At 43.6% G+C, this 27679-nt stretch overlaps 2 protein-coding genes and 1 pseudogene across 73 annotated transcripts in view; 2 read left to right on the top strand and 1 right to left on the bottom strand.

The window, feature by feature from the left end:
* Positions 1–5352, top strand: part of Zfp266 (zinc finger protein 266) — a 30574-nt gene extending 25222 nt beyond the window's left edge. For all 25 annotated transcript variants that reach the window (XM_087563075.1, XM_087563072.1, XM_087563060.1 and 22 more), the window contains 1 exon segment: positions 15–5352. In XM_087563075.1, the coding sequence (XP_087419201.1) occupies positions 15–1427 (1413 nt within the window). In that variant the 3' untranslated portion in view covers positions 1428–5352.
* Positions 5353–7282: 1930 nt separating this feature from the next.
* Zfp426 (zinc finger protein 426) overlaps positions 7283–27679 on the top strand; it is a 32065-nt gene continuing 11668 nt past the window's right edge. For 2 of the 48 annotated variants that reach the window (XM_087563815.1, XM_087563795.1), the window contains exons 1-7: positions 7283–7333; positions 7583–7639; positions 15081–15231; positions 17225–17321; positions 24104–24253; positions 26301–26383; positions 27256–27382. In XM_087563815.1, coding sequence (XP_087419941.1) covers positions 24226–24253; positions 26301–26383; positions 27256–27382 — 238 coding nt within the window. In that variant the 5' untranslated portion in view covers positions 7283–7333; positions 7583–7639; positions 15081–15231; positions 17225–17321; positions 24104–24225. 48 annotated transcript variants of the gene reach the window in all.
* LOC120094410 (U6 spliceosomal RNA) lies at positions 24406–24519 on the bottom strand (annotated as a pseudogene).

Genomic DNA, 27679 nt, shown 5'->3' with positions numbered 1-27679 from the left:
GTTTTTGTCCTCAGGTGGGCGATTCATCCCTTCAAGAGCAGTCAGGAAACCACAGTGAAGGGGACCTGCGTGACTCTAAGCCATGTGGAAATGTGTTGGGTGAACAATTATGCCTTAACACAGAGGTGAGCACGCAAAGTCAAGGCTACAGTTCTGAGTGTAACTGGTATGGGAAAGACATTCTTTCTTTGCTCAAGGAAACCTCTACTGGACAGAACGTTTCTGAGCTTAATCAGTGTGGGAAACTCTTCAGTCTGACTCCAAACATCATGTACCCGAGCACTAGCACAAACGAGAAGCCCTTCGAGTGCACAGACTGTGAGACAGCCTTTTTCAATCAGTCTTACTTTCAGCCAGATATGAGGCCTCACAATGGAGGAGAGCCCTATGACTGGAGTAAATTCGGGAATGGTTTCATTCATCCTACAAGCCTTGCTATGCATCTTCCAATTCTCAATGCAAGAAACCCCTACAAATTTGAGGAATGTGGAAAGGACTTTCAGTATTTTGCATGCCTTAATAATCCCATGGGAATGTGCACTGGAGAAAAATTCTGTGACTGCAAGGAATGTTGGAAAGCCTTCACGGTTTCCTCACACCTAACTCAGTATGTATCGATTCACACTGAAGAAAAATCCAAAGTGTGTAAGATATGTGGGAAGTCCTTTGCTAATTATTCTCGACTTTCTGCACATGTAAAAACTCACAACGAAGAAAAGCCCTTTGTATGTAAGGAGTGTGGAAAGGCCTTTAAAAATATGTCATACCTTAATGATCACGTTAGGATTCACACTGGAATAAAGTCGTACAAATGTATGGAATGTGGGAAGGCCTTCCTCCGATGGTCAGGCCTTACTGAACACATAAGAGTCCACACTGGGGAAAAGCCTTACGAATGTAAGGAATGTGGGAAGACTTTTTCTAGATCTACTCAGCTCACTGAACACATAAGAACACACACTGGAATCAAACCTTATGAATGTAAGGAATGTGGCAAAGCCTTCACTCAGTACTCGGGCCTCGCCACACACGTACGAATCCATAGTGGAGAGAAGCCCTTTGCATGTAAGGAATGTGGGAAGGCCTTTACCAGGACCTCTGGCCTGATTCATCATGTGAGAACTCACACAGGAGAGAAGCCTTTTGAATGTGTTCATTGTGGGAAAACCTTCATTACTTCCTCCCATCGCACTAAACACCTGAAAATTCACAGTGGCGAGAAGCCCTTTGTGTGTAACATATGTGGGAAAGCGTTCATATATTCCACATCCCTGAACATCCACATGCGAACCCATACAGGAGAGAAGCCCTATATATGTAAACAGTGCGGGAAAGCCTTCGCTGTTTACTCACGACTAAGGAAACACAGCCGAGTTCACACTGAGGAGAAACCCTATCAATGTGAGGGTGTGGGTGTTGCTACTTAGCCCGTCTGTTGCCACCTTTGAGTATTGACAGTGACACCAAAGATCATCAGATTAGTCTTAACTGCTTCGTGTGGGCGACAGTGGCTCACACTGGCCTTGAGACACCATCCTAATTTTTATGAACTAGGACATTTAGGTGCCCCCTCAAACTTTTCTTTTGGGTAGTGCTGAGGATTGACCTAGAACATCACACACGCTAGGCAGGCACTCAATCGCTGAGCTACCTTTTCCAGTTATCCTGGAACCCTTTTTTCATGGATATCTTGAGTCTGAGCACTGTGGGTCATAAATGAGGCCAGCATACAAGGTGGCTTCATTCCGATGCTTGACTCTTCGTGATCATAACGTTTCTAAATGCTATGAAATAAGACAGATCTGACCCTTTTGTTGGTTAATGGCTGCCACTGTGGCTTGTCAATGTGAAAACTCACTGCAAGTCAAGATAATGCAGGACACAATTATCTTGTGGAAAGACTCTCCTAGGTAACTACTCTGACCCCAGTGATTCTGATGAGCACACCAAGAAATAGTTCCTGATTTTAATAGCTAGTCTGTTTACAGACGTTAACCCTGTGATCCTTTATAAAACTCAGAAAGTCCATTCTGTCCCATCTTTTGGATCCATTTTGGACTGAAGTGACAGTAACTTTGTCCATATTCCTCATTTGGTTGGGCTTGATTGTCTGAGGGTTGAACTCAGGGTCTTGTGGACGCTAGGCAAGTATTCTGCCACCAAGCTGCATTCTTAGCTGGCTTAGTCTCTTAGTGCAGACTTTTCAGTTATTGTAATGTGGATAGGCTGGGTTTGTTAAGGTACAGTTCTCTTTTGTTTTAACAATTCCTTAGCTTCAGTGTTCTCCCCTTTCATATCTTACTAAAGCACTCAGGAGAAACCAAGTTGCTCCAAGTTTGAACACTTTAATTACAGAAAAGTTTCCAGTTCTATCGCTCTCAAGTTCTAACTTCCACACAAAATGCTAGAATACAGATCTGCTTGGTTCAAGATCACTACATGGCACTGGTTGGTTTTCTTCCTGTTCTAATCACATGTTCCTTCTTCCTAACTAAGGGAGTCCTTACCAGAATAGCCTCTACCTGTCACTCAGCTTCAAGGCTACTTGCATGTGTTTAACTGCTATTTTTACAGCAGTGCCACAAAACACTATAGCCAGTGCTGGCAAAATGGCTCAGAAGGTAAAGGTGCTTGTGAGCAGGAACTGAGTTTGATCCCAGGAACACTCATAGTCAGAGGAGAGCAGAGTGCTACACAGCCTCTGCTTCTAGACACATACCACAGCTGCACACGCTTGTACACACCGTACAGATAACACACAACAGCATAAACCAAGTTGCTTTGAAGTTCCCTTCTAAAGAAATGAAATTTTAGGTTAGCATAGTATTGGGTTTTATTATGGCGTTGTCATATCTATAGACCATTATACTTCTCATTAGCTTACCACTTTTGGATAAAACCTTAGGGCTGCGGGTTCCGCTCGGTGGTGGTAGTTCTTGCCTGGCATGTGAATAGCTAGTTTTTATCTCCATCAGTGGACAGACCGTATACAGCAATCTATTTTCTCACACAAGAATAGCAGCATGGGAGTTAGTGAGAGGATGGTTCAGAGGGCGAAGCTCTTGCCCTGCAAACACAAGGACCAGAGTTCGTTTTCTCAGAACCCATTTAAGTGCCATGGAGGCCACCTGTAATCCCAGAGCCTGGGAAGTTAGACGGGAATCCTCAGGCGATTGGGGAGTTAGGTTACTTGACTCTACGAGCTTCGGGTTCAGCAACAGACCCTGCTTCAGTACACGAAATGGGAAGTGACTGGGAAAGCTGGCATTACCTTCTGGATTCTGCATGCCACGTGCAGATGCGGGAACACCAACACGCACACGCACAAACACGTGAAAACAGGAACGGCATGTTTGGCGGCTTTCGGAGTAGACTCTTCATGGCATGCAGTCGCTTTCACATGACAGAGCCTGAAAATGAGGGTTTTTTTATCCTCTTCTGATAAAAACCACAGCATTGTGGGATGAGGTTTCCCCTCATTGTCCTGGACTATCAGATGAAATTCTAAAGACCCGATCTGAACAGTCATGCCGAGGGTTAGATTTAATATGAATTTGAGAGGGTCATAGATTCTTTTGGGCCCCCAGACAGGTAATCCTATTTGTAGATAATGATTTTTTTTTTCTATTTTAGTTGTTTCCTTACATAAATTAGTATGATGTCCAGCACACTAGTGAAAGTAGTTAAAGCATATTTTTCTTTAGAATTATAATGAGGTATGCTTTCCATTATACTGATTTGCTTATTAGGATAGAGGGTTGTTTTAATATCTGGATTTTTACATAATGGTTTTATAGTCTTTCTTTATTTGTGAGGCAAAATTCCCCTTTGATTTATTAATTGCTTTCCCTGTATCCTCTGAGATGACCACGCTCATTTGCATTCAAGTACCTAGGATTTCATTGTTTCAAATAGTAAATACTGGAATGATTAAAGGACTCTAAAATAAAGGCAGTCATTTTATCAAAGATTGTATATTAGTTGCCTGATGTTAATTTTAAGTTCTTAGATGCCTTCAACTTGGCCATTACGGTTCATTTTTGTTCTGTGGGACTGCTGAGGATGGAACCGACCCGGATGAGGCAGCCCTCTGCCACCGAGCGGTCTGTAATCTTGAGCCGAATGGATCGTTTCTACTACTTAACGTTGCTTATGCTTACTCACATGAAGATTGTCATAGATATTCTCAAGTAACGATGGCATACAAGTTTTCCTTATATGTAAGAAGAAATGGCGCAGGGGTAGGAAGAGTGCGCCTGTTCAGCAGTGCACAGGACTGTCTGTGGTCTCAGTCCTCAGTGCCACCAAAACAGCCAGACTAAAATGAACTGACTGGCTCTTAGCTGTAGATTAGAACCCTGTCATTTACTGCCGTGAATATATTCCTCTCCTTTCCCAAATTATAAACCTGTTCAGTTATCCTGATCTAGATTAATTGATACTGTTTTAGGTACCCATTTTCTATTACCATAAACTGCACAGCATCTTATGTGTATGGGACACCTAAGATTTACAATATCATTTAAATTTTTTCGAGTATATTTTTCTAGGCATGCTTTCATTTTCACATTTGAAATTTATTTTTTTTCTTGTATTCCTGATGTTTCCTGGTTGTATAATTAATTTACTTTGGGTCTGCCTTGCATTCTGCAATGATTTCTTGTAATTAAATTGAGTTAATCTTCAACCAGTATTCTTTTGGAGAGTATTTGTCTCAAACTACAGCATGTTGCCTCACACTAATCTTAGGGACTGGGAAGCCAAGGCAGGAGGGTCACAGATTTAAGGGTAGCCCAAACCTGGGCTACCTTGTGGACACTGTCTTAAAAAGACAAACATGAAAAATAAGACAAGACAAATGTTCCCAAAGGAGGAGTTGGGGCCTGGTAGATAATTTGGGAGGGAAAAAATTTGTCTTGAAATATTTAAACTTTCCAATATAGTTTTTATTCCGTTGACTCTGGCAGGTATTGACATGGCTAGATAGTTTAATTTTTGTATCCTTGGTTAAAAAAAATTTAGGGGTGGGGTGCTAGGATTCAAACTGAGGGCTTTACACATGCTAACCACTGACCTATAACCCAGGTGTAGATGTGTCTTTTATATATACTTTAGTTAGAGTTTTAAAACTCTGATTACTTGAAAGATCCTAATTAACAATTCTTTTAGACCATTATGTATAATGCAATTAGTAACAAAATTGGATTTTTAGCAACTTTTTTCTTCTGTATTTGTTGCATGTACCTTTTCTGTAATGATGTTTTTCACTGAAATTTCACCCAGTGCTTGGATTTGTGTATTCCATTTATCTTTTAGTTGCTATTCTAAACCATTAAATCCAGTTTTAAAATAGAACGTGTTGATGGTGTTTCTTTCTGAGTAGACGAGACCGCTTGCATACAGTTGGCTCTCATTAATCTCCTGAGCATCACAATTGCAGAGACCTAGAAGCGGGTTCACTCCTACACTGACATAGAAATTCAAAGTAGCAGAATTGATGTCATAGAGGATTTGCTTAGGAGACATTAAATCATACAAAGTAGGATTTAGCCGAAGGAGTGCTGTTCCCCAATACCTCAAAGATAAGTAGTGTGCTACTCAGGCCTGTTAGGTAAATTCATGGTGCTAGGATGTAAACGTTCTCTAGGATTGACTATCCATTAGACCAATCCCCAAAGAATGTACCTCTAACATGCAGCTCAAGGGGACAGAGCACAGGCACAATGGATGTCAGTCCTGCCCTGCCATAAAGTTCCAGTTCTTTAAAAAAAAAAAAAAAAAAAAAGCATAGTTCTGGGCTGGAGAGATGGCTCAGTGGTTAAGAACAGTGACTGCTCTTCCAGAGGTCCTGAGTTCAATTCCCAGCAACCACATGGTGGCTCACAACCATTTGAAATGGGATCTGATGCCCTCTTCTGGTGTGTTTGAAGACAGCTATGGTGTACTTGTGTAAAATAAATCTTTAAAAAGAAAACATAGTTCTGCCAGCTGAGCAACATGATCCTGGGCCACATCTATTGGAAAAAACAGCACTGATGTACTTAAATAATCCTGGTGATATTTTTGCTGTGTAAATCTCCCGTCTGTCCAAGTGGCTAGACTTGTAGTCTCCTGTCTCTGTTTAAATTGTTCAAAGTCTAATCAGGGGCTGGACCTAAAAGTTTTAAGGATGACTGTGTGTAAAATGCATAACTCTAAGATGTATATAATTCAGTAAAATCTTATATTCAAGATCAACTCTTATTTGGGTGTTAGCCCAACTGGCCATGTGCTTTATGTAGTAAAGAGCTTTTCCTTGAGCTCTATGTGTGCAGTGATTTTGTTTTTACCACTGAGTCATTGGCATATTGTTTCTATAGCAACACAAGTCCCTGATGGAGCAAATTCATGGCAGAGAGGGTAAATGGGTCTCTTGACAGACTACCCATTGCATCCTGTGATAGATCAGGGCCATAAATTCTTTTAAGTTCATCAGAAGGTGATTATAGCATCCTTTCTCTTGATTTCACATCGACCAACAGACGTCAGCAGAATTCAGTCCTGAAAGTTCAAGAGGCTTCTAATGACATTACAGTTCTCAGCTACTCAACGGTTGCCTTCTTAAACTGGCTCTTCATTCATGTTATCAGGGGAGCATCAGTATCCAGGAGTGTAGAATCTGGGGGACTGGGCATTTTTGCTGTGACTTGGGATGACAAAAACCAGGATTTGAGCTTGCTTTTTGATTACAGCATTCAATAGAACCAGGGACTTAGGAAAACAGTTTTGGGACAAGTCCAAGGCCAACCCAGTAACTACTTGAGGATTCCCAATCAGAAACCTTGAATTATTCCCATTGGCTCCTGAGCCTAGTGAGGTAGGGTCAATCTGTTGAAGCACCCTTTATGGTCCCAACCTACCAAAAACAATTCCAACACCTCGAGAGAGGTCTAGATAAGTACGGAAAGCGAGCCTGCCTTCTGTTTCCTACTGAGTTAAGATGCTCTAGAAAGCAAGGGTTCTAAGAGTGCAGGGGAGGTAGGCCGAAGTTTCTGCCGAGCTTCCTGTGGGTTTAAGGACTTACTGCACCACCGATTACTTCCTCTCCCACCCGTTCCTGGGCTCACAGCCTGGATTCTAATTCTGTCTTGTCATCAAGAACACTTTTGGCCTCCCATAGTAAAGCTATTACAGCGCCCCCGCCATCACACTGCGGGGAAACTAGCAATCTGACAGTTCAAGGGAGCCTCCCTGTCTCTGCAACCAACCGAGCGCGAACGGAAGTGACGTCAGGCCCGCGACCGTCTTTTCCGGCTCTTATCTGCACTGAAGAGTTGGGAGTTATCTGGCCTTTGTGAGTTCTGCGGTGCAAGGGCTGCCTGGAGGTTGAAGGGGAAGGTAAAGAACGAGAGTGCTGAGCTCTGCTCTCCATGCCACGGCGCTTCAGGGCGCGGCCAAGTCTGAGTCCTGTCCGGCTGTCAGTCACTGGGCTGGGAAAGTGCCCAGAGGGCGGGTCCTGGCGGGCTGCATCCAAGATGCGCCTGCTTTTCAAAAGCCGCCCAAGCAACTTCAGTGGAAAAAACTGTTTTATTTTTCTCCTCAGAAAGAAATGAATTTTTGCCGGAGTAGTTGGAGTGACCTTGCGATTTCAGCACCTCTGGTGAGCACTTAGTGAAAGGTGGCTTCTGGAAAATAATTTTCAAAAAATTAGAAACGAATGTCTGGGGTGAGAACTTAATTCATATTGTTAGACTGTATTTTATTTAGGGTGTGCGTGTTTTATTTTGACCATTAGCTTAAGCTACAAAGACATGTTTCTTAGTTACTTAGCATGTACGTCTTGAGAGAGTATAAACGTTGGTAGAACTCAAGTCCATTCATAAAAACCTAGCCGATAGGAGTTTACTGACAGCACACAGGAGGTGGCAAAAGGATTTCTTTGAGTTCTTGGCTAACCTGGTGTACAAAATGAGTTCCAGGCCAACCAGTGCTGAATGGTGAAATATTGTATTTTTTAAAAAAAAAAGTAAAAACCCAATAAACAATAATAGCAAGTTCCAGAATTCCTGGGCCTGTGTTTGCTTTCTCATCCCTTTTATCTCCCTGTGCTCGTGATCAAATTCAGGCCCTTGTACATGCTACACATATTTTTTTCTTAGGTTTTAGGCCTAGTCATCACTAAACTGCTTGGAGCTCACAGAAGAAATGTGGAAAGCTAGATGATTAAAAATCATTGGATTAACTATTAAGAAGATTGATAAATTAGGGTTCTCTCCCCAACAGTTCCCCCCATTTCTCTTTTTAAAAAAGTCTTAGATGTACTAGCATATTTGATGGTCCAGTGTCTGAGGTACTGTCACCTCTTTGCAGCAGTCTGTGTCTACTCTTTCCCCAGAAGATAAATATATTGTATGGTGACTTGTTTGCTAAGATGTGAACTGAAAATAAAGGGTGACATGGTGGCATATAGCAGTAATCTCAGGAGTTGGAGCAGTAGGAACATGATTTCTTTCTTTCTTTTTTTTATTATTATTATTTTTTTTTGGTTCTTTTTTTTTCGGAGCTGGGGACCGAACCCAGGGCCTTGCGCTTCCTAGGTAAGCGCTCTACCACTGAGCTAAATCCCCAGCCCCCTTTTCTTTCTTTTTAAGATGTATTTATCTTCTATATGTGACTACCCTGTCACTGTCTTCAGACACACCAGAAGAGGGCATCCGATCCCATTACAGATGGTTGTGAGCCACCATGTGGTTGCTGGGAATTGAACTCAGGACCTCTGGAAGAGCATCCAGTGCTCTTAGCCACTGAGCCATCTCTCCAGCCCCAGGACATGATTTCTATGCCAGGATAGTTAACCTAGTTTCAGGCCAGTCCAGTCTGCATAGCTGTACCCGTATCTCTGGATAAATAAGGATAGAAAAGAACACTTGACAGTTACCTACTCGGTGATGCATCACTTAGATTAGGACATGTCTTGCTGAAAGCAAAATATTAGATTCAATCAAGAAAATTAAAGAATAGAGTTATTGGGGCAGGCAGCCAAGAGTGTTTGCCTGTTATGCACAGATCCCCTAGGTTCAGTTCCCAGTACCACATAAACTGAGTGCAGTAGCCCACATGACTCTGATCCCAGCTCTCAGCGGGAGGATTAGGAGTTCAAGGTCATCCTTGCCCACATAGTCAGTTGTAGGGCAGCCTGAACCCCATGTGATCTTGTCTTTAAAAAAGAAAAGAAGGAAATTAAGAACTGGCTGGGAGTATAGCTCTGTAACAGAACACTTAGCTACCATGCGTGAAGCCTCGTCTCAACTCCCAGCACCACAAATATAGGTAAATAAATAAACTGATGCATGTGATATCTGATCTATAAACAATTAAATTCCTCACATTGTTTAAAAAACCGCAATCTTCCGAGTGTTGGAGGCATGTGACCCGTTCAAGCTTTCTGTATTGTGCTGGGCTTGGTGGTGGATTCCTGCAATTCCAACAACTGAGAGAGGCAGGAGCATCACTGCGAGTCTGAGGCAGGGCGTCATGTAGTTCAGGCTAGGTGTAAGCTGAACATTGGTTTCGGTTGGCCTTGAACTTACACTCTTACCACCAGCTCCCAAGTTCTGGGTGGACAGGCCCAGCTTCCTTCCAGTAAACACGGGTGCCGACACTAAAACCTTCAGGAGATTATGTGGAAGGTGTTCGTAGATGTTACATACTTGAGTTATATTCAGATGGCGTCCATTTGTTTGTGGTCCTAATTTTGATGCTTCTAAAGGCTTTGCTTATTTGCGGTGCTGGGGTCCAGGTCCACGCACTTGAGTGTGCTAGGCAAGGGCTCTGCACCTAGCCAAAGCCCCGGTATTCTGTACTGCAGGTGTTTTTCCTTTTCAATAAAAAAGCAATTTGTATAGTCTGATAGTTTGACCTGTTCTTGTCCGACTTTTTTTTTTTTTTTAACTTACATCCATTAGTTACTTGCGGTGAAAATGTGTCCCTGCTCTCTTTCTTTCTTTCTTTTTTTAAATTTTAAATTTTTCTTGTTTTAGTAGTATATGCGCATGTTCATGCCTGAATGTCGGGGACATGTGAGCAGAGGAGAACTTTGTGGAGTTGGTTTTTTTCCTTCTTTATGTGTGTTCCGGTAACCCAACTCAGATATACTACGAGTGCTTTAAGCCAGTCTGGAAGCGTTTTCCCCTTTCTATTTATGGAGGTGTATTGTCAGAGGAAGCTCACGTTGTGTGCTTTAGGTCAGAGGACAAATGGACATTTCACTTTGACATGCATTCATTTTTTTCTCTTTCCCCTGGTCTCTCACTCACATAGCAATTTCTGAATCAGTCTTTTATAACTCTTTAAAACTTACTCTGGGGAAAATAAGAAACAGATTTTTAGATGCAACGGCAAGGTGTTTGTTTTGGAAAAGGGAAAGCACTTGGCCACTGCATGGTAAATAAGTGTACTCAGCTGTATTCTCAGAAGCAGTAGCTGCATGGGTGACCTGTAACCCCAGTGCTCGGGAACCGAGGTGGAAAATCACAAGCTGGAGGCCACCAGCATCACATAGTGAGAGTCTACGTTTGAATTTATATTGTTTTGGAGTGATATTTTATCGTGCTATTTAATTTTTGCTTTATGATCTTTTTTAAAAAAAGATTTTATGTATGTGAGTACACTGTCGCTCTCTTCAGACATGCCAGAAGAGGGCCTCAGATCCTATTATAGATGGTTGTGAGTCACCATGTTGTTGCTGGGCATTGAACTCAGGGCCTCTGGAAGAGCAGTCAGTGCTCTTAACCTCTGAGCCATCTCTCCAGACCTCTTGCTTTATCATCTTATTCTGGTGAATAGTTGTTTCTTTGTGTTTCTTCTTCCCCTTTTCTTCTCTGCTTCCTCCCTCTTTCCCTCTCACCCTCTTCCTCCTGTCCCTCTGACCCTCCTCCCCTCCCCCTCTCTCCCTCCTCTCCCTGCCCCATCTCTTCCTCTTCCCCCTACTGCTCTCTCCCTCTTGTTTCTTTCCCTAAGCAGCATTTTTGCTGTCTCTGAACTCAAATGAGTAAAATAAAGGTACTTTTTTTTTTTTTTTTTGGTTCTTTTTTTCGGAGCTGGGGACCGAACCCAGGGCCTTGCGCTTCCTAGGTAAGCGCTCTACCACTGAGCTAAATCCCCAGCCCCAATAAAGGTACTTTTAAGCTTCAATTTTTAGTTTTTTATTATTGGGTCTTACAGTGTTGTGGTTCAGCCTTGGACACTGTCCTCCTACTTTAGACTTCCCAGCACTGTGACACGAGTGTCTGCCTTGAGTTAATGATTTCATCTTCGCTGTGTGATTTTTATTTTCTAGTGTGTAGATTGAACCCAGAGCCTTGTACATTCAAGGCAAATGTCCTACAGCTGAGCTCCAGGCCAACCAAGTTAATGATTTCAGAATGACCCCCACTGTTGTTGTAAAAATATGAAAAATAAAACATAAGGTTGTCTTTTATCCCCACAAGGTCTGACACCGCAGTGCCCCAAGATATCTACTGGACATCTTAATTCTCAGTCGGCAAAGCGTCTCACCTGCTCTGCTCCATCCCATATCACACTGCCGAAGGCCTCTCTCTGAGCCTGGCAGCAGTCTCCCTACCTACCTAGTTCCCAAGGCAGGTTTCCATGCCAGAAACACACATCCCAACTCTGGTGGCCCAGACCAGCCATAGCACACTTTCTTACACTTAAATATACACATGAAAGAACACACAACACAATAACCTTTGACCCAGTTGATAAGATATAATTGCCCACCTAAACATACAAAGCCCAATACACATCCATCCCTTAAGAACATTAATAACCTGTATATACTCAGAGCGGAATCTTAACGTCAGCCTCTATTGTTGTCCCTTGGCTCCTCTCCCTTTCCCTCCTGTCTCTTCCTCCTTTCCGTTCCAGTCTCCTCCTCTTCCTTCAAACTTTTCTCCTGCCCATCCTTCCTTCTCATCCAATGACAGGCCTCCTTCTATCCTGTACCTGCCTCACCTGTGACATCATCCCACACCCCACTCAAGAGCTTGAAGTACAGTGTACTGTAATAGAGTATGAGTGTTATTAGTTTTTACATTTTCATTTATGGTTTTTGAAATAGATTTTTACGTTAGTCCTAGATGGCTTGGAATTCCCTATGTCTCCCATGCTTTCTCTGCTCCTACCTCATGACTCCTGAGATTTTACATTTCTATATTTCTGTATTTAATGTAAATAATATAAAGTCTGTGGTAAACTCTTGTCATGTGTAAGAAAATAATAAAACCAAGTTCTATGTTTCAATCTAATTCATAATCTAAAAGTTATGTGACTTAATTTTCATGTGTCAGACTCATAGGTAGTACATTGCAGTGTACTCCTGTTCCTCGGGGCTATGGCTTCATAAGCAAAGCCCCCATGCACAAAATTGAATATCGCTATTAATTGTGTTCAAGTCAACAACTGGCATATAGTTTTTACTTATATTTTAGCTAATGTATTCCTTTAAGTGCCTGTTTCCTTTTATTTATTACTATTGTGGTGTGTGTGTGTGTGTGTGTGTGTGTGTGTGTGTGTGTTCAGAGGACAACTTGGTAGAGTTGTTTTTCTCCTTCCTTCTTGATGTGGGTTCCCGGGATTGAACTCAGGTCTCAGGCTTGCATGGCGCGCACTGCTCACCGAGCCTCTCACCAGCCCCTCGGGCCTGTTACCCGTGGGTTAGCTGTTGCGTGCCTCAGTCTTTCAGCACGGACGCAGTGTGCCTTTCCAGGCTGCCTCTGAAGTACCTCAGCAACTTTGTCATCACTCACAGTCCATTCGGACAGCACCTTCACGGTTCACACTTTCCTCTAGGATCACGAGTGTGACTTTGATAGTGTATTCCATGTTTTTTTTCCGGCACACGTATTGTGTGTGTGGGCTTGCTCATGCACATGTGTACGTGTAGAACTACCATGGCATTTATGGAAATCAATTTTCCGTTAGAGACCTCTGGGTCTCCAGACATAGAACTCGGTTTCTCAGGCTTGGTGGCAAGTACCTTTACCCACTGAACCGTCTCACTGGCCCTGACACACTTTTTAACAATTTAATCTATTTTAATTTATTCATTTTTCATCTCACTCGCTGCCCTCCCTTCTGTCTCCCTCAATCCTCTCCATCCCCCACTTCCCTTCTCCTCTGAGCGGGTGGTGGCCCTCCTGGCACATCAAGTCTCTGTGAGACTAGATGAGTCCTCTCCCACTGAGGCCAGGCAAGGCATCCTAGCTAGAAGAGCATATCCTACATATAAGCAACAGCTTTTGGAATGACCCCTGTTTAGTTGTTCAGGACCAATATGAGGACCAAGCTGCACATCTGCTACGTGTGTGCCTCGAGGCCTAGCTCCAGCCTGTGTATGCTCTTTGGTTCGTAGTTCAGTCTCTGGGAACCCCAAGGGTCCAGGTCAGTTGACTCTGTGGGTCTCACTCACTCACCCTTCTTTATTTTTTAATTATGCTTACGGGCTGGGTTGAGATGGGGGGCAATTTGAAATAGTTGGTTCTCTCCTTCCACCCTGAGGGGCTCTTGAGTTTGAACAGCACTCACAAGGCTTTATCTACTGAGAACTCCTTTATCTACCGAGCCATCTTGCTAGTCCTACTGTTTTGTTTCTGGTGGGAACAAATCCTTTATTTTAAGTTTTTTTTTTTTCTTCTTCTTTTTTCTTTTTTACGGAGCTGGGGACCGAACCCAGGGCCTTGTGCTTGCTAGGCAAGCACTCTACCACTGAGCTAAATCCCCAACCCCCCTTTATTTTAAGTTTTACTGACAAATTGAAGCCCATGGCTAGCCTCGTTAGTGCCCTTTGATGATCCTTCACCGTGAAGGGTTTATCAGTGTTCCCCAGGCCTCGTTGAGTATCTGTCCCAGTCGCTTTTGTTGCCTTACTCTTCCGATAGAAGAAATTGCCCTTCTCAGCTTTGGGCCATACATCAAGCCAGCAGATGACATCCCACCTACTGTTCTGCCTGAGAACAGATTATCACAAATGCCGACTCCATACCCAGCTGCCCATAATCTTCCAGGTCACGAGTATCCATTGTAGCAGGATAAAGATGCCTCCAGTGGTACAAGTAAGACACGGTGGCTGCTGATGAGGTTAAAGCTTAGGCCTTTTGCCGGGGCGGTCCCCTATATAGCTTATTTGACTTAACCCAACTACAACCAAATGGCTAGCTCTGTCCCTCTGTGCTCTGTTGTGGTCATTTTCTGTTCCCCTCCATGTCCATTCTCAATGACTGCTTTCTTTTCTCTTGGACATTCTGTCTGCCGGAAGTTCCACTCCCTATTTCCTACCCAGCTTCTGGCCCTCAGATCTTCCTCTTAACCAGTCAGCAGCAAGATGACCTCTGACACATTTCCAGATTGCCTTTAGGCAGGAGTGGAAGGACAAGTATTTACAAAGTAGAAAACAGGGTTATGGGCCTTGGAAATGACAGTACCAAAGTTCTGCCAGCACTCAGCTCTCTGACAGTACAGAATTCACAACCGAAAATACAGAGACACACAATGTGAAGAAAGCTTCCTCCAACAGCCCGTGAAGTGGGTTGGATACTAAGTACAAGCCAGTGTCGGCTCAGATCCGGGCCCTCTGATGAATCATAACTGTGGGACGATGTGGGACGATGTAGTCCCCGTTCCCAGGTGGATCACTTAGACTCTGCTTAGGTTTTACAAGGAGCTCCATGGGTTTGATGTGTGAATAGCAATGTGAGTTTGTGTGCTGTGGGTGGATACTGCTGCACCATGAAAACGTGGTGCAGCTCAGTATGCTGCTGCCGCCGCCGCCGCCGCCGCCGCCGCCGCCGCCGCCGCCGCCGCCGCCGCCGCCGCCGCCGCCGCCGCCGCCGCCGCCGCCGCCGCCGCCGCCTCGTTTCATAACTTCATCTTAATTTCCTTAATAAAGGACAAGGGCAGGCGCTAGCACACTTGTTTAGACTTTATGTTGTTGGCAGCATTAAATGCCGTGGTCAACTGGCTGTCTCGTTATCCCTTGTGTTGGAAACTACTGAGCGTTTGCTAAGCGTGTTCTCCTTTGTTGACTCTAATGTCATATTCAGTTTTGTTTTGAGACAGGATTCAGGCTGGCTTTGAACTCCCTGTGTAGCTGAGGATGACCTTGTACTCACGGACTTCCTATCCCCACCTCCTGAGTGCTGGGATTCCAGGTCTGCATCACCCGGATGGATCTTACTCAGATTACCACTTTCTGTGAGTGCCCGTCCCCTTTCTAACGGCATCCTGGGCTTCAGCTGGGGCCCCAGGCAGTGGCACATCTGTTTCTTTTTGCTTATCTCCCCACGTTTTCAGTACTGAAACCACTCCTGGTGTACAGTGTTCACGCCAGTCCCCTCTCACGTGGTACCTCCCTCCACCATCAGCTCGCTGAGTAATATAGGCAGTATAATGGGCCCCCTTATCTCCAGGAGAGACTTTTCAAAGAAATGTGTTTTAACATCATTTGATCATTTGTGTACTTTGTGTATATATGCACGTGTAGTTTTGTGTGTTTAGATACACATGTGGCACTCAGAGGTCAACATCTGTGTCTCCTGCCTATCTTAATTCTTGAGTTAAGGTTTCTCATTGAAACTGTAGCTCACCATCTTGGCTAGACCAGCTGGCCAGCACGGCTCTGACTCCACACTCCTTCCAGCGCTGGGGTTACAGTCATGTGCTAAGTTATTAGATTCTATGTGGGTGCTAGGAATCCACACCCAATGTCTTCATGCTTACACAGCAAGTATTTTGCCCTGAAGCCATTTGTTCAGGTCCTATGGGAGGTTCTTTCTAAGGATGTCAGTAGATGCCTCAAACTGTAGAGAGTATAGAACTCTGCATACCATCTCTCCACCAAACTTATGTATCTGTGATTTACAAATTCAGTACAGTAAGAGATGACCAGAAATAACTGAGATATTGAACACTTTGAACAATATACTGTAAGTTAAGTGGATATGGTTTCTCTCAATGTTTTATTGTCCCATAGTCACCTAATTTCTTCTGTTCAGACTGATTGATCATGAATAGCATACTGGGATATAAATATGAGAGCAATTAGTGTGTTGAGTTGTGTGTTAATAGGATGTGCCACAAACACAAAGCCTTTAGTATTGACACTCATTCAGCATGTTTTGTCAAAATCATATCATAGTTGCCAGCCAACACCTTATCATTACCCTTTGCAATTGCTTAGTGGTATCATAAAATGCCCGTGATGGCTGGTTTCTTCTTCCCTTTAGAGTTTCATACATTGTATATTTATCATATCCACTTCCTCTCACACCTTCTCTCGGATCTCTTCCCTCCTCCCTTCCTGCACAGCTTTTATGCTTTTGCCTCCTTCTCCTCCGTTTCTCCCTCCTCTCGTCATACAATTTGTGCTGCCCAGATCGTGCAGCCGCTGAACTGTGGACAACTGATTCTCCTCCTATAAGCTGAGGACCAGCTGTTCCTCTGCCAGGCGTCAGACTCTGTCTCCTTTCCCCTCTGTGTGGGATTTGTCTAGTTTGAGCTTGCAGAGGTCCTGGTCATATTATCACCACCTCTGTGAGTTCGTTTGCTCATATACCCCAGTCTGTCTGGGAAACACATTCATGGAGGTCATTTGTAGCTTCCAGCTCTTTCTACTCCCTCTTCCATGATGATTCCTGAGCCTTGAGAGGAAAGGTGTGATAGAGATGTCTCATGGGTTGAGCAGTCTGACCAGTTGTGGGTCTTTGTTGATTGCCATGTACCGCAGGAAGCTTCTCTGATGAAGAGTTAAGAGATGTACTAATCTATTGGTGTAGTGATACGTTATTAGGCATTTTCTTTTTTAATACTATGTCTATTTAGCAGAACAACAGTGGTAGGTTCCCCTAGGGTCTCAATCCTACCTAGCCTCAGTTTCTTGGTTCTGATAGCACTAGGTATGGGTTCACAGTTTCTTGGAATGGGTTCAATCTTGTGCAGAGAGCCTTAACTCCAATCAGAAAGTATTCCCATAGCATTTGTGCCACTTCTGCATCAGTGGGGACATCTTTCCAGACTGTTCGTTATTGTAGCTTGCAGAGTTCATAGCTGGATAAGATTGGTGATTCCTTTTCTCCCTTAGCGTGCATAACATTCAGCACTATAAAAGCTAGGCAGTAGTGTGAGGCTTCCAGGTTAATACCAGTTTGATTTCTTCATGTTCTGGGACTAAAGTATGTGGTGTCTGCAGCAATAGGGTCGTATCCTCACGTTGTGGGTAAGCAAGAGCCATGGTCTGTAATGTTTGGACGTCTGTGCAGCACGACTGACCAACAAACCCAGAAAAGGTAATTCGTTCCTGGCACTGAACTTTTTATGTGTTATCCTGTGGTAGCCAGTAGAGGTATCGTTGTGTGGTTATAGGGTAACTCTATTTAAGTCCTCTTTATGTAAGTCTGTATTTTAGGAAGGTAGGTTTCCATATAATATTTTCAAAAGCCTTTTAAAATTGAGCCCATTCCAAGAAACTGTGAACCCATACCCAGTGTTTTCAAAAGCCATGTCTTTCCTGTATTCCTGCTTTTATTCTGCCCTCCTGTCCCTTCTTTTTTTTTTTTTTTTTTTTTTTGGTTCTTTTTTTCAGAGCTGGGGACCGAACCCAGGGCCTTGCGCTTCCTAGGCAAGCGCTCTACCACTGAGCTAAGTCCCCAACCCCCTGTCCCTTCTTCATTTAACCCATCCTATTGGATTATTTATTTTTCTCCTCTGTGATGTGATAGTTAGCTTTTTTTTTAAGAGTTCTCTATTTATTATATATAAGTACACTGTAGCTGTCTTCAGACACACCAGAAGAGGGCATCAGATCCCATTACAGATGGTTGTGAGCCACCATGTGGTTGCTGGGATTTGAACTCAGGACCCTTGGAAGAGCAGCTTGTGCTCTTAACCACTGAGCCATCTCTCCAGCCCAATAGTTAGCTTTTAATTGTCAACTTGTCAATATAGAATTACCTGGAAAGAGTCTCAGTAAGGAACTGTGTCAATCAGGTTTGCCTGTGAGCATGTCAGTGGGGGCATTGTCTTGAGTGTTAATTTCAATAGGAAGGCCCACCCTGTTGAGGGTGCCACCATTTCCTGGTTTTGGACTCTGAAACATATAAGACAAGAGAAAGCAAGCTGAGTAGAGGGAGCAAGCCAGCAAGGACCCATTCCTTTCCCTGCTCTCAGTTGTCAGTGATGTAAGTAACTGCTTGAAGTCCTGCCCCTCAGTGACAGACTGTAGTTTCTAGTAGTAAGCCAATAAACCCATCAGCCTCTTAAGTTGCTTTCAGTAAGATTGCTTAGTTCATGGTTGGGTGGTGGTGGCAACCCTTTAATCCCAGCACTTGGGAAGCTGAACCAGGCGGATCTCTGAGTTCAAAGCCAGCCTAGTCTACAGTGCAAGTTTCAGGACAACCAGGGCTACACAGAGAAACCAAACCAAACAATACAAACAACCAAGATTGTTTAGTTCAGTGGGCAAACCCACTTATGTTCTAAGTCTTATAACCTGAATTTGATCCCTGGAATCCATAGTGGAAGGAGAGAACACGTTCTTGAAAGTTGTCATCTGATCTTAACATGTACATGCCTACACATACACACAAAATAATAAATATTTTTAAAAGTCTTTAGTGTGTATTGAATGAATAGTAGGCTTTTGCCCACCCTCGGGGGGTGGGGGGAGCCATTCCAGCTGCATCCTGCTGTCTATATATTTCTTATACAAAACAGACAAGGAAATCCCAAAATTATGTTTCAGTAGCCATCATTCTCAGCATTTAACTTTGGCCAAATAGCCACAGGTACATAATTCCAACACTGCAGAAGCTGAGAGCAGGGTAGGAGGTTCAGGGCTACTCTGGACTCTCAAGATCCTGTTTTGAAAACATTACTTTGCATGAGAGGTGTCTGGTCTTGGGTATGAATAGCAAATGGAGTGTCTGGTTGAAATGGGTTCCAAACCCTTGCCGTAGTCTAATGGCACTCTTCATGTTGTAGGGGTTTGGCTTTATCTTTTTGTTGAGTTTTCGAGGTTGGTTTTAACCTCACTGTGTGGCCAGGAGTGACCTTGAACTGATCCTCTTGCCACCCTCCTCAGGGGAGGATGACCGATGTGCTTTGTCACATGTCACGCTCTCCAGTTAGATTTATAATCCAGTGGGAGCTAAGTCAGACTGGTGTCAGGTGACAAGTGCTAGCTGTCACCCAGTTGCTGTTTAAGATATTGAGCTGTGCTGGAACCATGGCTCAGCAGTTAGAAGTACTTACTGCTCTTCCAGAGGATCCAAGCTCAGTTCCCAGCATTCAAGTCAGGCCAGCAGTAATTCTAACTCAGGATATCTAATACCCTCTGACACATGCACTTGGACACCTGTGGTGAGTGCACATGTGTACACACACACACACACACACACACACACACACACACACGAATTACCAGGAATAAAGGTGCACATTTATAATCCCAGCACCTGGGATGATCAAAAAGGAGGAGGGCCAGTAAGAGGGCTCAGCCGGTAAAGGTGCTTGCTGCTAAGTATGGTGTCCTGAGGCCAATCCTGGGGGCCCACATGGGAGGAGAGAACCACCTCCAGATTGCTCTTTGATTTCTCCGTGTGTGCCTTTGCGCACACTCACACATACATATAGTAATAATGAAACCTTTAAAAGGTACCGAGATGCTCAGTGGGTAAAGCGATTGCTGTGCAAACTTGGTCAGAATTCAGTCTCTGGAACCCACAGTTGAAAGAAACAGCCTTCCAGAGTTGTTGGCTTACTTTCTCCTGTATACCATGGCACATATACACTCGTGCACACAGGCTATAATGACTAATAATGAAATATAGATACGTAAAGGACTAGAGAGAAGACTCAGCTGAAGTGTGCTTTCAAGTCTAACGGCTAGTGTTCAGTCACAGTGAGAGGACTAAGCCTATTTCTGGAAGTTGCCTTCAATCTCGCATGTGTTTTGTCGTATACCTGCTCCTACACCACATCCATCATCATCACCACCACCATCACACTCTTAGACCAGAACCACTAAATTCATGGTTTTGGGGTGCTACAGAGATGGCTCAGCAGTTAATTACTAATGTTCAAAATGTGTGCCCAACCTGAAATATAATGTATATAGCAAATATTTCAAGGCAAGTCCATAATTACAGGAGACGATATTAATTTATTCCTCCCAGCTGTATTCTTAAGTAGGAGATAAGTTAGATTAAATACCTTGGGAACAGAGAGCTCAAGGCATGGGAGTAAAAATGTTTATTAGACCAGATACAAAGTTTTTATGAAGTGAGTATGTTATGGGGCTGTAGAGATGGCTCAGCTGCTTGACAGCCTGAGGGTGGTCCTATAACACACACAATGATGGAAGGTGAGAACCACTCCAGAGATTGTCCTCGGACCTATACACGTACATGCACACACACAAACACATGCACACACAAACACACACACATGCACACACACAAACACATGCACACACAAACACACATATACACACACATGCACACACACAAACACATGCACACACAAATACATATACACACACATGCACACACACAAACACATGCGCACACAAACACATATACACACACATGCACACACACAAACACATGCACAAACACACATATACACACATGCACACACACATATATATACACATAAACACACATGTTCACATAAACATACATATATACCCACATACACACCCACATGCACACACATATACACAAACATACATTCACACACATGCACACATACACACATATACATATAAACATACACAATACACATGCACACCCATACACACACATATAAACTAATGATATAATACACTCTCAGGGAATTGCTGCTGCCAAGAGAGAATGGGGACCTCCTGTAGCTGCTAAAAAGTTTTCTGACTTGTCTCCTGGGTCATTTGTAGGGTCATTGACATAAGAGGTGATAATTCAGTATCCTGTTAGGTAGCAAGCTTTATAATGCTAAGATTGGTGTAATCAAGATATAGTGAATAAGGAAAGAATCCGTTTTCTTTCTTTTTTTAAAAAAGATGTATTTTATGTATATAAGAACACTATAGCTGTCTTCAGACACCAGAAGAGGGCATCAGATCTCATTACAGATGGTTGTGAGCCACCATGTGGTTGCTGGGAATTGAATTCAGGACCTCTGGAAGAGCAGTCAGTGCTCTTAACTGCTGAGCCATCTCTCCAGCCCTGAAAAGAATCATTTTTTAATAAAAAGGGGAAAGAGATTGACTGTTTGGCATGAGATGCCAGGGCTTACTGGAGTTAAGCTCCCACTGGAGCAATAGAGTGTGGGATCCTGCTGTCCGTTTTTGGCTTTTTTGCCTCCACAGTCAACATTTGAAAAAAATGAGCCACGTGCCCCATATCCATATATAGATCATTAAATATGGTAGATAAAATACATGCTTGTCTGGGGGCCAGGCATCGTGGTACATAGCTGTAATCCAAGCACTCGGCAGACTGAGGCAGGAAGAGAGCAAGGGGCTTTCTGAGGAGATAAGTGTTTAGTCTTGCTTAGGCATGTGTTGGAACCATGCGGTTGTCAAAGACGTGTGTGTGTGAGCTGAGGAGTTGGCTTACGGGGTCTGAGCATGCACTATACAAGCACGAGAAACAGTTCAAGGCCCCAATACCCATGGCATGGTCATTTGTGTACCTGCAACCCCACCAGTATCACAGGCAGATAAAGGATAGCCAGGGCTTGCTGGCTGCCAGCCTAGCTCCATGTTTACTGAGCGCCTGTCTCGGTGGAATATGGTGGAGAGACAGAGCAGGACGTCCAGTGTCTGTTAGCCTTTATGCCCACACTTCCTGGCTTCCCACAGAAAAAGTTTGTGTTTGAGCTTTAGTTATATCTTAGAGCCAGTGTTTTAGTCTAATGTGTGGGATGAGGTGTATGTAAGGTTTCTGAGTGAATCCATTGTATAGCTACTGAACTCCGTAACTTTAGGCTCCAGTTAGGGTTCAGTTAATAAATACTTGTCTTTAAATTTTAACAGAAATCTTTTTTTATGTTTTTGGTTGTAAGCCTAGGATTTAATAGCTAAGCCATCTCTCTGGTCCCCAGAGTTATTTTCTAAATATATGATGTTTAATGATGAAAGAATCAAAAGGGGTTGGGGACATAACTCAGTTGTAGAGTGCTTGCCTAGCATGCACAAGGCACTGGGTTTGACCAGTATTACCACACACGCTGGGCATGATGCTCACATCTGTGTTAATTCCAGCACTTGGGAGATAAAGGCCAGAGGATTAGACGTTCAAGGCCAATCTTGGCTACACAGTGAGTTCGAGGCCAGTGCAGGACACGATACTGTGGTTTGTTTTGTTTTGTTTATTTACAGTACTCTAAAGGTGGAGACAGGTGGATCCCTGGTCTACAGAGCAAGTTCCATGGTAGCCAGGGCAGCATAAAAACTCTGACCTTGAGGGAAAAAAAGGAGCAAGAAAAAGAAAAAAGATGTGAAAAGTAAATGAAAGCAAACTTGGGTGTGGAGTTTAAACACTGAGAGGTAGAGCAGGAGCACCACGGCAAGTGCCAGCCACCCTGGGATCTGAGGGACCGAGTGGGAGGATTGCTGTGAGGGTGAGGCCAGCCACAGCTGTACAGTGAGATCTTGACTTAGGCAGACACACAGACCCCTAAGACAAAACTCCACTGTAGAAAGATGGGTCTCGGAGAAGACCCAGAGAACAGGAGTTGAGCAAGGCCTGACTTTGCTCTCACCTCCCCGGTGCCAGCAGGAAAAGGCATGTCTTTTGAGTTTAGTGTTTTCTACCAAAACCTTGCTGAGGTTGCTTACAGCTTAAATTATATTCTGAGGTTTCTCCCTGCCCAAATACCCTTCCATTTAAGAACTATTTAAGATAGTTCAGAGGTAGAACTCTTATCTACCACATATGAGATTCTGAGTTCTATCTCCCACACCTGTAAAACAGATTTAAATACTACCACCAAGAAAAATCTACCTGGAAACAAAAGAATTATTTTGGGACCATAAAGATGGCTCAGTGTTTAGGAACACTGGGGATCCAAGCACTGGTGTCAAGCCAGATGTCCAGCAAGCATGAGTAACTCCAGTCCTCAGGAGAGTGGGAGACAATCTGGCTTTCAGCATTGCTGAGAAAACAGGAACCCTGGGTTCTAGGAGAGACCCTGCCTTAAATGAACAAGTGGAGAAGGATCAAAAAGGGCATTGGACACCTGTGGCCTCTCTTTAAAAACACACACACACACACACACACACACACACACACACACACACACACACACACACAAATAAATAAGAAAGTAATGATTTGCCTGTGTACATACAGTTTTACCACTTGTTAAAGATGAGAGAAAGTTTGCATGCTAAAGAAAGAAACCCTTACCTGCCTTCAAGTCCTGCATCACCATTTATCACTGGATGATAAATGAGGAACAGTGCTCTGTGAACATAGACGCTTTCCTATTCTGTTTTAGAGTTTATGGTTAACTTCTCTGCATGTGTATGTAGCATATGATGTGGGGAGGAGGGTACACATGCCACCTCATGAGCTCAGAAGACAGTCTATTGTGGTGGTTCTCTCCTTCCGCCTTTACATGGGTCCTGAAGAGCAAATTCAACTTTTCAGACTTACATTATCCGGTGGCAGATACCTTTATTTGCTTAGCCATCTTGCTAGCTCCCTGTTTGAGAGAAGGTTTTGTGTCCCAGGATAGCTTTGAACTCACAGCAATTCCCCTAACTTAGTCTCCCATGGGCTGGCATTATATATTATAAGTGTGCAACACTAGACTTTGCTTTGACTGTAGATATTTTTAGGGCAGTGATATCTACTGTGAAGGGTGGTGATAATGATTAATTGGACACACACACATACACACACCTCCTTGCACATTGTCTGCTACATAAATAACATTTCTCATTGAACTACAGTTAATATCACTAGGATTCATGTTTCATGGAGTACTGTGCTTAGTGGTCTCCTTGTGTATTTCCTGGATATAGTTTATGTGAAGTTGATAGATAATGATAATTTGTGTTAATTAGCGATTGCTATGACAGGAATGCTAACAGTTGTGTACACCGGTGATAGAGCGCCACTGTTCGCTAAAACTCATCAGCTGCACTAAAGCGAGGCTTGCCTCAGTGAAAGGAGTCCTCATGCACACTTCCCGTGTTACAGGATGGCAGCTCCTGATTCATTGTCCCACGGTAAGTTCTACTGACACGATTTCTCGGAATTCCTGAGGTTCCCTAAGTAGTACTGTATATAGTAGCACAGTGTTCTAGGCCACAATAGCTTATGTTACTGACATTTTTACTTTTTTTATTTATTCTCTTCTCATATATTACATCCTGAATGCAAAAATATGGAATGTGTCAAGAATTTGCGTGTCATCCTTGCACAGGGACTATGCTAATCTTCTCGATATTGTTCCTCGTTACGATTTTAGTAAATGTGCTGCCGAAGCAAGCAGTGATTCTTTTAAAATAATCTAAAAAGGTGGTTCTCAGGAACAGAGAGATGGCTCAGCTGTTAAAAACACTTATAGCTCTTGTAACTCCAGTTCAGTTCCCAGCACCCAAATAGTGCCCCACAACTTCCTGTAACTCCAATTCCAGGGGATCCAATGCCTTCTTCGTCTGACCTCTGCAAGCATTAGGAGGTATACATGTGGTGCACAGACATATGTGCAAGCCAAACACTAACACACATGAAATCTAAATACAGCAGGGTCATTCTTTGAGAAGATACTCAGTAAGTAACAGTAAGTGCACATTCTGAGTTTGCCTTGTCCCTTTCCTGTGAAGGGGTTAGTTAAGCCTTTCACTGCTTTCAAGTGTTTCCAGGCAAGTTATCTAGTACTTGAAAGGTGCTCTAGGGGTTTTTTTGTTTTTGTTTTTGTTTTTTGGTGGGTCCCCTCCGTGAGTGTGTGTGTGTGTGTGTGTGTGTGTGTGTGTGTTCGTGTGTATGTGTATGTGAGTTCATGTGTATATATGTGGTGTGGGCACGTGGAAGTCAGAGATCCACACTGGAAGTTTTCCTCAATCATTCTCCACATGTTTTAAAGGTATGTTTTCTTCCTTTCTTCCTTCTTTCCTTCTTTCCTCCCTCCCTCCCTCCCTCCCTCCCTCCCTCCCTCCCTCCCTTCCTTCCTTCCTTCCTTCCTTCCTTTTTGAGAGAGAAAGGGGAAGTGGGGAGGGAGCACAACTTTTAGGAGGCAGTTCTCTTCCACCAGATTGTTCTTTGGAACTGAACTCAGGTCAACAGGCTTGGCAGGAAGTTAAGTGCCTTTACCCACTTGCTGGCCTATAGGGATATTGAAACTTCTCTGAAGTATGTTACAAGGGAAAGGTGCAGTCTTCTTTAGGAGTTTTATAATCATGACAAGTAACGTACTTGTTTTAGATTTTATATATATATATATGTGTGTATATATATATATGTGTGTGTATATATATATATATATATATATATATATATATATATATGAGTGTGTGTTGTCTGAATGTTTGTCTATGCATCTTGTAGGTAGAGCCCACAGGAGCCAGAGCAGAGTGTCAGAACCCTTGGGACTAGACAGCTGTAAGCTGCCATGTGGATGCTCAGAACTGAACTTGGGTCCTCTGGAAAAGAATCCAGTACTCTTAGCCACTTAGCCATCTCTCTATCCCCCAAAATTTTTCATTTTTGGGATAGGGCCCTATGTAGCTCATGGAGGCCTCAAATTTGCTAGGAACCGGTTGATGGCCTTGACTTTCCGATCCTCTTGCTTCTACCACTTGAGCTGGGATAACAGATATGCATCACCACACCCAATTTTTTTGCTGAGATGGAAGGTGGCCCTGCATGTGCCAGGCAAGTGCTGTACTGAGCTATGGGCCAGCCTGAAAAGGTAATATCTTCAGAGTATAAGCCTCCTGACTTGTGGACTGAGGTTGTTATTAATAAAGGTTACCCTAATAAGCTGCATGCCTTGCCTTCTTTCAGGTTGTAGATGGGGCAGGACTGTTCTGTGAAGGTGGGAAAGACCATGCAAGTGTGTGTGAGAGAGGCGGGGAGCAAGAAAGGGAAAGGGAGGAGAGAAATAGGTTGAGAGACAAAGAACGAGAAAGGGAGAGAGCAGTAGGGAGGGAGAGATCAGTATGGAGTTAGATCGATTACATACGGCTTTCGTTGTAGGCCAGAATGACTTCTGTGTCTTTGGATGAGAATTCTGAAGAACTGAGTATTTACACCTCTCTCTTTTTCCATAAGGTCCTTCAGGGGACTCAGTCTGCCTTCAGGAAGAAAAAGTATCAGCCGAAATGATGTTGGTTGATTGCCTGACAAATTATCAGGTAAAATGTGTGCATGCGCACACACACGGGAAAACACAAATGTAATGATGTGTGAATTCAGAGAACAGTTTGCAGGATTCAGTTCTCTCCTTGTGTCATGTGTGTCTGTGGATCACACTCAGATGGTCAGCCATCTTGCTGACCCCTGGTCAGCACTGCATGTTTCTTCCTTTGTTGGCTGCTCTGATAGATGACAAGGTAGACAACAGTGGCCTTTTCTACAGACATTTATTCATGTATGCTCATCTGTCACATATCTTGGATGCACTAGTCAGTGCACTTAATACAGAGAAGTACCGTAGTATTTTCTTGTGTACTGCTGATATCAGTTGCTGTTCAGCAGTGGCATGTGAGTTGAGGAAATCCAGAGTAAGAACAGGCCTGGGGATGGAGCTTAGTGATAAGAGTCCTGTCTAGTGTGCTAGTCAAGGGTCTGGGGTACCAGGGAGATGGTTCAGTGGGTGAAGGGCTTGATCCCCACCACCCATGTAAAACATGGCACTGTGGGTAGAGAGGGGTGGATTCCAGGCCTAGTCAGCTAGTGTAGCTGAGACAGCAAATTTCCAGGTTCAGTGAGAAACCCTGCCTCAGAAAATCAACTGAAAAAGAAATTCCAACATCAACCTTTGGCTTCCACATGAACTTGCACAGTTAAGTATTCCTACCACTACACATGTATACATACACAGAGACACACACACAGACATACACAGACACACAGACACATGCAGTTTAGTAAAGCCACCTAACCCTGGTGTTAGATAATCGGAGGCCGGGGAGTTTTCTGTAGATGCTGGGTCCTATTTCTTCATCCACCCATGATCATTAACAGTTCTCATTTGGCTCAAACCAACATGTCTGCAATATTTCAGGAGTTAGTGAGCTTTGATGATGTGATTGTGGACTTTACCCAAGAGGAGTGGACCTCACTGAACCCAGATCAGAGAACCCTCTACCGAGAGGTGATGCTGGAGAACTACAAGAACCTGGCCACAGTAGGTGAGACTGCTCTTGCTACCAGCAGCCCTTGTGTACTGACTGTTTTAGGAGTGGTGACAGCAAGTCTAATAAGACGGTTCCACCCCTAACTCCATGTTGTTTTGTTTTGAGACGGGGGATCTCAGCATAGCCCTTGCTAGCCTAGAACTTGAGATGTAAAACAGGCTGACTCAAACTCACAGAGATTACCCTTGCTACTGCCTTCTGGGATTAAAGGTGTCTACCACCCTAATATGTTTTAATCTACCAGGGTGTTTTTTAAAAGTCCAAGGTTTCTTCATATATATTTTCGCTGGG

Source organism: Rattus norvegicus, chromosome 8 (genome assembly GCF_021556685.1).
Source record: "Rattus norvegicus strain SHRSP/BbbUtx chromosome 8, alternate assembly SHRSP_T2T, whole genome shotgun sequence".
In the NCBI taxonomy this organism is placed as follows: Eukaryota; Metazoa; Chordata; class Mammalia; order Rodentia; family Muridae; genus Rattus; species Rattus norvegicus.
Note: the sequence above shows the minus strand (reverse complement) of the source record. Positions and strands in the feature narration are given on the sequence as shown.